At 41.4% G+C, this 10,096-nt stretch overlaps 1 protein-coding gene across 1 annotated transcript in view; it reads right to left on the bottom strand.

The window, feature by feature from the left end:
- Positions 1-13: 13 nt before the first annotated feature.
- The window catches only part of PRKRIP1 (PRKR interacting protein 1), a 35,395-nt gene continuing 25,312 nt past the window's right edge, over positions 14-10,096 (bottom strand). Inside the window, exon 6 of the mRNA XM_036278624.1 lies at positions 14-138. Coding sequence (XP_036134517.1) covers positions 38-138 — 101 coding nt within the window. The 3' untranslated portion in view covers positions 14-37. The remainder of the gene's footprint in view (positions 139-10,096) is intronic.

Raw genomic sequence — 10,096 nt, 5'->3', positions numbered from 1 at the left:
GGCCCTGTGCTCCAGAAATCCACTGTGGCCAACACTGTCATCGCCCCATGATGAAGCTGGGCTCTTCCTCTTTCTCCTCCTCTGTTCCAGATGTCTCCTCCGAGCTACTGGACGGCTGCTCTTGGGAATGACTGGATCCTGTAATCACATGATATTTGGATTAGAGATGTCCAAATTCATGCAGGTAATCAAGGGCACTTTAGAATAAGGAGATGTGCTATGGAAACAATAGGAACTTGCTTTTCCTGGACAGACAAGCTAGGAGCCAAAGGAGGTCCTCACATCCATCAGTCCTCAACGCCACTGTCCAGTATAAAGGGTCTGTCCCAGAACTGATCCACCACTGATGGTGGGTTGATCTCCTCCTTATTAAAAAGATCTAGCAGCACACACGAGCCTGATGCCCCATAAATCAAGCCTCACATAAAAAAATATATATGTTTTTATTGATTTTTTGAGACAGAGAGGAAGGGAGAAAGATAGAAATATTGACTGGCTGTCTCCTGCGCGCCCCCTACTGGGGATCGAGCCCACAATCCGGGCATGTGCCCTGACAGGGAATCCAAACGGGACTTAGTCCATGGGACAACGCTCAATCCACTGAGCCACACCAGCCAGGCTGAGCCTCTGCTTTTATATGGTCCCCACCACCACTTTGGCAGGGCAACACCCCCAACCAGCCCTTTAACATTTAATGCAGGCAATACTGCTGCTGCTGTCTGAAGCTCTCCCACTGCAAACCACAAGAGGATTTTCAAAATATGTGTAGCAGAGAGCTCTACGCACACAAATATGCCAGTTTCCCAGCTCTTCTCACAGACCTAGAAACCCTCTTGACACTCTATGTGCAGCTCTGAATTCCAGTGTCTTCTGGCGTAAATGCCAGCACCCACAGTGCCACTGAGCTGGCCAAAAGCAGAGCACCAAGACAATGTGTCCCCAACTCCTCCTCCTCCTCCCTGTTTGGGAGCAGAGGAGTGGGTGAGAACTGGAACAAGGCAGAGCCAGACCCTCAGAGGCAGCACCAGTCCTTCAGCTCCCAGCCCAGCCCAGCCCAGCCCAGGCAGCCACTTGCAGGCACACCCAGGCCCATCATGGACCCCCTCCCTGCAGATGTACAGGAACTCCAGCACCCCCAGAGCCCACAGGCAACCAGAGATTTGCTTTTGCTGTCATCACAGGGCCAGACAAAGAGCTTCAAGGAAGGAAGCCTTGGGGTGCCCAGGCACAGTATAGTATAAAAATCACCTTCACACCCTTGGATGAGACACTTAAAACCACTCATGGTAATTGGTTGAAATCATCTCTAAGATTTAATTTAATAAATTTAGGATATTCTTCCTCCCCAACCTCATGCCAAAAAAAAAAAAAAAGTTTCAAAAGTATAAATGGCAAGCACGTTTTATTTTTTATTTTTTATCCTCACCCGAGGACATTTTTCCATTTTTTGTTCAGGTAGAGTGGGAGGGAGAGAGAGGAACAGAGAGAGAGAGAGAAACATCGATGTGAAAGGAACACATCGAGTGGCTGCCACCTGCACAACCGACCAGGGCCGGGGACAAACTGCAACCGAGGTACGTGCCCTTAGCGGGAACCGAACCCGGGTCTCTCAGGACCGCAGGCCGACGCTCTAACCACTGAACCAAACCGGCCAGGGCTGGCAAGCACGTTTTAATAGCTATTTGTTCAACACCTAATGTGCCAGGCTAATTCTTTACTGTCTTGTTTAACTCTAAGTACCACTACCATATATTCATTTACAGATGAGGAAAGAGCTTAGAAAAGTTAAGTAATTTGCTATGAAGATCTCAGAATCAGTAAAACAAGGATCCAGGCTTCAGACCTGGACTATTTGACTTTCTAGACTTCTAACCACCTTGTCTGCAGAAATGCATCAGGCAAAAAAAAAACAAAAAAAAAAAACAAGGTGGAGACAGAAGTGAGGTGAGCATACCAAATGGATAAGCACAATGTGGTCTAACCATACAATGGAATATCAATTCATTAAAAAAAAAAATTCTAACACATGCCACAACATGGATGAACCTTGAAGACATTATATGCTAAGTGAAAACAGGCCAGTCATAGAAAGACAAATATTCTATGATTCCTCTTATATGAGGTATCTTGAATAGTTAAAATCAGAGAGACTAAAAGTAAAATGTGGTTGTTGGGGACAAGGGGACTGGGAGAGGGGGAATGGGAGTTATTATTTAATAGGTATAGTTTCCATTTTACAAGATGAAAAGAGTTATGAGGGTTGATGTTAGAAATGGTAGCATACTGATTTGAATGTATTCAATACCAATAAACCATGCACTTAAAATGGTTAAGATGGCACACTTTATATCATATGTATTTTATCACACACACACACAAAATATGGAGAGATTGAAGAAAAAACTAAAGAGTGATAAAAAAAAATCTAGCTCTGCAGGATACAAAATTAACGTCAAGAAATCGACGGCATTCTTGTACATCAATGATGAACTCACAGAAAGAGAAACTGAAAAAACAATCCCATTTACCACTGCGCCAAAAAAATTACGATACCTAGGAATAAACTTAACCAAAGAAGTAACGGACCTATTTGCAGAAAACTACAGGTCATTGAAAAAAGAATTAGAGGAAGATATAAAAAAGTGGAAGCACATACCCTGTTCATGGATTGGAAGAATTAACATAATTAAAACGTCCATACTACCCAAAGCAATCTATAGATTCAATGCAATCCCCATCAAAATACCGACAACATATTTCATAGAACTAGAACAAATACTTCAAAAGTTCATATGGAACCAAAAAAGACCCCGAATAGCCACAGCAATCTTGAAAAAGAAGGACAAAGTAGGTGGGATCACAATACCAGATATCAGGTTATACTACAAAGCGACTGTAACCAAAACAGCCTGGTACTGGCACAAGAACAGGCATATAGACCAGTGGAACAGAACTGAAAACCCAGAAATGGACCCAAGGCAATATGCTCAATTAATATTTGACAAAGGTGGCAAGAGCATACAGTGGAGTAAAGACAGCCTCTTTAATAAATGGTGTTGGGAAAATTGGACAGCTACATGCAAAAAAATGAAACTAGACCATCAACTTACACCATACACAAAAATAAACTCAAAATGGATAAAAGACTTAAATGTGACCCGTGAATCCATAAAAATTCTAGAAGAAAATGTAGGCAACAAAATTTCGGACATCATACGGAGCAGAATTTTCACTGATACATCACCTAAGGCAACAGAAATAAAGGAGAAAATGAATACATGGGACTACATCAAACTAAAAAGCTTCTGCACAGCAAAAGAAACAATCATCAAAATGGAAAGGCAACCCACTGTATGGGAGAACATCATTGCCAATGATGTATCAGATAAGGGGTTAACTTCCAATATATATAGAGTGCTCATACAACTCCACAAAAGGAAGACAAAGAACCCAATTAAAAAATGGGCCGAGGAGCTGAATAGACACCTCTCCAAACAGGACATACAAATGGCCAAAAGACATATGAAGAAATGCTCAACATCACTAATCATCAGAGAGATGCAAATTAAAACAATGAGGTATCACCTCACACCTGTCAGAATGGCCGCCATCAACAAATCATCAAACAACAAGTGTTGGCGAGGGTGTGGAGAAAAGGGGACTCTAGTACACTGCTGGTGGGAATGCAGACTGGTGCAGCCGCTATGGAAAACAATATGGTGCTACCTCAAAAAATTAAAAATTGAACTTCCATTGACCCAGTGATCCCACTGCTGGAATATACCCTAAGAAGCCTGAAACACCAATCAGGAAGAATATATGTACCCCCATGTTCATAGCAGCACTATTTACAATAGCTAAGATCTGGAAACAGCCCAAGTGTCCACCAGTAGACGAATGGATAAAAAAGCTGTGGTACATATACACAGTGGAATACTATGCAGCTGTAAGAAAGAAAGATCTCTTATCCTTTGAGACGACATGGAGGGACCTGGAAAGTATTATCCTAAGTGAAAGAAGCCAAGCAGAAAAAGACAAATACCACATGATCTCACTTATATACGGAATATAATGAACATAACAGTCTGAGGAATACAGTAGACCCAGAAACATGGAAGTAGGGCACAGACTGACATCCCTCAGAAGAGGGAATGGGGGGGTGGGGGTGGTGGGAATAGATAAACCACAGAACTTATATGCATGTATGCATGACCAATGGACATGGACAACTAAGCCGGGGATGGGGTGGAGGTGGGGTGGGGTGGGGGGTGCCAATGGGGTAAAAAGGTAAAATATCTGTAACAAAAAAATAAATAAAAATTCATAAAAATAAATAAATAAATAAATAAATACATTAAAAAAAAAAAAATCTAGCTCTGAACTCCTTGGGCTCATAGGGCAGTAATCCCAAGCTCTCATGTCATGGCACACATGGAAAAGGATGATATTTGTATGGCACATGGAGCAACCAGTCCAAGGCTTTGAGTACTCAGTCTCTACCCTGGAAGCCAAGGGGACCAGGATCTCACCACTTGCAGCCTATTGCCCCACATGCTAGCTGGAGAGTTCTGCTCTAGAGCTTGGGCTCTATGGCTGAAACTGCTGATTATTTTGTTTTATTCCATAATGCAGCATATTCTGTCTGCCTCCAGTCTCTCTAAGAACCACCAACCAGCCCTGGCCGGTTTGGCTCAGCGATTGGAGCATCGACCTGTGGACTGGAGAGTCCCAGGTTTGGTTCCCGCTACTGCATGTACCTCGGTTGCAGTTTGTCCCCGGCCCCGGTTGGGGTGATGCAGAAGGCAACCACTTGATGTGTCCCTCTCACAATAATGTTTCTCTCTCTCTCTTCCCCCCTCTCTCCCTCCTGCTCTATCTGAAGCTAAATGAAAAAATGTCCATGTCCTCAGGTGAGGATTAAAAAAAAAGAACCACCAACCACACCTGCACAGGTTTCAACATAGCAGGACCAGAGCATAGGATGTGATTGTTAATTCTGATCTTAAAGAAACAGTAAAGCCATGGCCTGGTAGCTCAGGTGGTTAGAGTGTCATCTTGATATGCCAAGACTGCAGGCTTGATCCCCAGTTTGGGCACATACAAGAATCAACCAATGAATGTATAAGTAAGTGAAACAACAAATCAATGTTTCTATATCTCGCTCTTAAAAAAATAAATAAACTAAAAAAAAACAGTAAAATACTGATCAACCTGCATGTTTGTGAAATGGAGTGTTTTGGATGCCTGAGATGCTGATTAACAGAAGAAGGCTCAAAGCATTCATTGTGACTGAAAAGCCCCTGAAAATGTAGTACCTCGACAGTAAACACAATTTATTCCTGTGTGTGGGAAAGATGTTGTCAGGGGCTAGAAGTATCACTCTCAAAGAGGAGAAACCTTGTGATCATTCAAGTCATTTGGTAATTTAACAAAATTATCTCACCCATTCTTTCAGTATAAATAAATAAAGTGCTTATTACTACTATGTTTAATGTTGAGGACATGAGAAGTTAAAATATGTCATCACAAAATATAATGCGATACCACAACACAGATAATAATAGGGCTAAAATTTAAAAAATTAACAATGCCAGTTGCTGGCAAGGATATGGAGCAACAGGGATTCTTATTCATTGTTGATGAACGTGCAAAATGGTACAGCGCTTTGGAAGATGGTTTGAGTTTTTTTACAAAGCTAAACATACTCTTATCACCCGATCAAGCAATCATCTTCATAGGTATATATTCAACAGATCTGAATACTTATATCCACATAAAACCATCACATAAATATTTGTAGCAGCTTTATTTAGAATCTCTAGAAACTGGATAAAACCCAAGATGTCCTTCAATAGGTGAATGGATAAAAAAACTGTGGTATATCTAAAACAATGAAATACTATTCAATAAAAAGGGATGAGCTATTAAAAGCCACACAGATATGGGTGAATTTTAAATGCATTCTGATAAATGAAAGAAGCCAGCCTGAAAAGGCTGCATCCTGCATGATTCCAACCCAATGACACTGTGGAAAAGGCAACCTATAGGAATGGTAAACAGATAAGTAGTTGCCAGGGACTGGGGGGTGGGAAGGAGGTTGAATAGTGAAGTGCAGGGGATTTCTTCCCAAGTATGCTTTTATTGATTTTTTAGAGAGGAAGGGAGAAAGAGATACACCCATCAGCTGCCTCTTGCACATCTCCCCACTGAGGATGGAGCCGCAACCCTGACATGTGCCGTGACTGGGAACTGAACTGGGACCTCTCAGTCCATGAGATGACAATCTACGGAGCCACATCAGCCGGGCTATTTTTTTTTAAATCTGTAAAACTATTCTACATAATATTGTAATGGTGGATGCATGATACTATGCATTTGTCAAAATTCAAAGAACTTTGCAGCACAAAGAATAAACCTTAACGTATGCACATTTTAGGATGTCAAGGATTGATCCCAGGATGAAACGCAAAATGTAACATATGAATCCAACTGTATTACAAATAGATGAAACCTCTGTAAAGGGGGTGGAGAAAATATGCTGACCTAAATAATTTTGGAAATAGTAGAGTCTGTAAGACTAAAGGCAAAAAGAACTGTACATAGCACTGAATTCTAGTTGATAGAGTTATTTCCCACAGATAACAGGTTAACAATTCTGAAACCACTATATATGCATACTGGAACTGAACAATTAAATAAAGGGATGGTGGGAGCTAAGTTACTGTTATCGAGTGGGAGGTTATAGGCAAATAAGCTGAAAAGATTAGAATTTACGTAGCAATGGATTAGAGTTGGAGACAGTATGAACTCATGTTTAACTTAATACAGATATAGATGGTTACAAATAGGAATATCTATAAATATATGTATACACACTACTTAGTACACACATATATTTCCTTGCTCTAACAGTTAAGGGAGCCTAAAAATAACAACACCCCAGTAGTAAAGAGCACACCTAGTCTCCAGATCTTAGTTTCTAATATCATTCTCCAGTTTAAAAAACCAAGACTTCTTGGAGAAATGGCTATTTCTAGATCTGGAGCAGAAAACATACAAGATAAGTCTGGAAATCTTGTAGTTTCAGGGTAAGTGCTAAAAAACAAAAAACAAACAAACACCAAGCACCCCTACCCCCAAAGACACACATACAACTCAAAACCCCACAGTGATGGTAGAATGTAAAAGGGACACAGGAACCAAGTCAAAGTGCTTTCAGTGGCCAAGCTGGAATAATTTGAGCAACAAAATAAATAAAGTAATACTAGACTAAACCTAAAGTATAAATAACCACGAGTCCATACTGATATAAATTAAATGGGACAAGAAACAAATCTGTGTGGAAAAGTTTCAGTAGAGAATCCTGATGAGCACCGTCTTCGTGAGGTGATCAAGGTCAACATCAATAGTGACAAATCATCTTGACATATACAGCCTTGATGTGGTAACAATGGTACTTTAACTCTGTGGTCTCCCTCCCAAAAATAAATATCTAATTTATTATCATAATTATCTAATTATGAGAAAAACATCTGACAAATCCCAATTGAGGGACATTCTACAGAACACCTGACCCTCAAAACTCTCAAGGTCATCCAAAGCAAGCAAAATCTAAGCAACTGTCACAGCTAACAGGAGCCTAAGGAGACATGATGATTAAATGTAATGTGATATCCTGGATAGGATTCTGAAACAAGAAAAAGGCATTAGGAAACACTAAGGAAATCTGAATAAAGTATGGACTTTAGCTAACACATGTATCAATATTGGTTTATTATTGTGACAAATGAACCATATTAACATAAGATATTAACAATACAGAAAACTGGGTATATAGGAATTCTTTGTACTATACTGTCTTCACAATTTTTCTATAAATCTAAAACCATTCTAAAACAATGTCATACCCTCATGACATTGAGATACAGCTGAAAAGATAAGAATGTTATGTGCTTTGGTAGATTCTATAACAAAACCTCCTGGGAGCAAGGTTGAGGGAAAGGCTAAGATCAGATTGGTTGGGTGGGGAGGAAGGACAGAAAAGGCTTTACAAAGAGAGAAAACATTGCAAGAGGAAGGTACAGGACAAAGAGATGTTACCAGGCAAATGGGGAGTCAGGTAGCATGAAAAGAACAGAGACATGTGCAACAAAACAGAAGAGCAGAGCTGTAAACTTGGCAAGAGCAGAGGCTTTATGGCAGAGAGTGGCCAGACCAAACTGGTGGGGAAAGGAGACCAGAAAGGACCGGACAGGGAGCAGCAGCAATGCAAGGGCTGCTGACCAGGTTTCAAGTAGGATCACCTTGAGGGTAAGCCAGGGGTGACACATTACCTGGGATCAAATCCAAACCCCGTCACTTGCCCCCTCTAGCTCTACAGGTATCATCACCGCTTTGTGTCTAAGGTCCCTCAATTGTAATATGAGGATAACACCACTGCCTATCACCACTAACATCAATGAGGGATGTTACTTAATACCTGCAAAACATGTAGAACTGGGGGAAAGTACATACTACAAGCTCAACAAATGTTAGCTATTGTTATTACATAAGCAGAAGAGCAAATTATAATCCAATCTATGTTTTACTTATTTTAAATCCTCACCCAAGGATATTTTTCCCATTTATCTTCAGTCGGGGGGGGGGGGGGGCAGAGAGAGAGAGAGAGAGAGAGAGAAAACACTGATGTGAGAGAGAAACATTGACTGGTTGCCTCCCACACGACCCTGATCAGGCCCGGGGACCACAACCAAGGTACGTGCCCCTTGAATGACCCTTTGGTCCATAGGCTGACACTCTAACCCAGTGGTTCTCAACGTGTGGGTCACGACCCCTTTGGGGGTCAAACGACCCTTTCACAGGAGTCACCTAAGACCATCGGAAAACACATATTTCCAATGGTCTTAGGAACTGAGACACTGCTCCTCTATCTGGCTCCAGGCGGGTCTGCTCACATGCAGATAAGTCCACATACAACATGAGGAACTGTATTAAAGGGCTGCAGCATTAGGAAGGTTGAGAACCGCTGCAACCGCTGAGCCAAACAGGCCAAAGCCAATATATGTTTTAAAAAGAGCTTCAGAAGCTGTACACAGGTGGGTGGCAGGGTGGGAAGAGAGTGGAGGCTACTGTGGTCCTCTCAGATCCGGATCTATATATATATTTTTTATCCTCACCCGAGGATATTTTTCCATTTTTTTGTACAGATAGAGTGGGAGGGAGAGAGAGACAGAAACATCGATGTGAAGGGACACAGTGAGTGGCTGCCACCCGCATGACCAACCAGGGCCGGGGACAAACTGCAACCGAAGTACGTGCCCTTAGCGGGAACCGAACCCGGGTCTCTCCGAACCGCAGGCCGACGCTCTAACCGCTGAGCCAAACTGGCCAGGGCCGGATCTATATTTTTGTAAGGTTTTTATTAAATCCTCAGAGAGATGGTAATTCCTCTGAAGTCACATTCTTATCCATGTGGAGGAATAATTTTTAAAAGCCAGTGCCAGCAAGGACATGGTAAAAGTACACCATTGCCCTGGCCAGTCTGGCTCAGCAGTTAGAACATCAGCCAGGGGACTGGCTTCGATTCATGTCAAGGGCATGTACCTGGATTGCAGGTTCGATCTCTGGCCTTAGTCGGGTCAGGGTCCTGTGGGAGGCAACCAATCGATGTGTCTCTTTCTCTCTCCCTCCCACTCTAAAAAAAAAGGAAAAATATCCTTGGGTGAGGAGTAACAAAAAACAAACAAACAAACAAACAATAAAAATGCACACCATTGCATATTTTTGATAGCAGTAAAAACTGGTACCATTTCTTTGGAAAGAAACTGGAAATACACTTCAAGAGTCATGAAATCTTTTTATACTCTGATCTAGTCATTCCCACTGCTGGAAATTTATCTTAAGGAAAACTCCCAGAAAGGAGGAAGGGAGAAAGTACATAATATTCGTTCAAGTATCTTCTAAAGGAGACAAAAAATGGAATCTATCTAATGTGTAACAACAAAAAAAAAGATTAGGTATATCATGGCATGTCAACTGCTGGATATTATCAGTCACTGAAAAAATTATAAAGGACCGGAAATACTTATAATGTTAA

Source organism: Molossus molossus, unplaced genomic scaffold (genome assembly GCF_014108415.1).
Source record: "Molossus molossus isolate mMolMol1 unplaced genomic scaffold, mMolMol1.p scaffold_m16_p_3, whole genome shotgun sequence".
Taxonomy (NCBI): Eukaryota; Metazoa; Chordata; class Mammalia; order Chiroptera; family Molossidae; genus Molossus; species Molossus molossus.
This window is presented reverse-complemented; position numbering and strand designations above follow the sequence as displayed.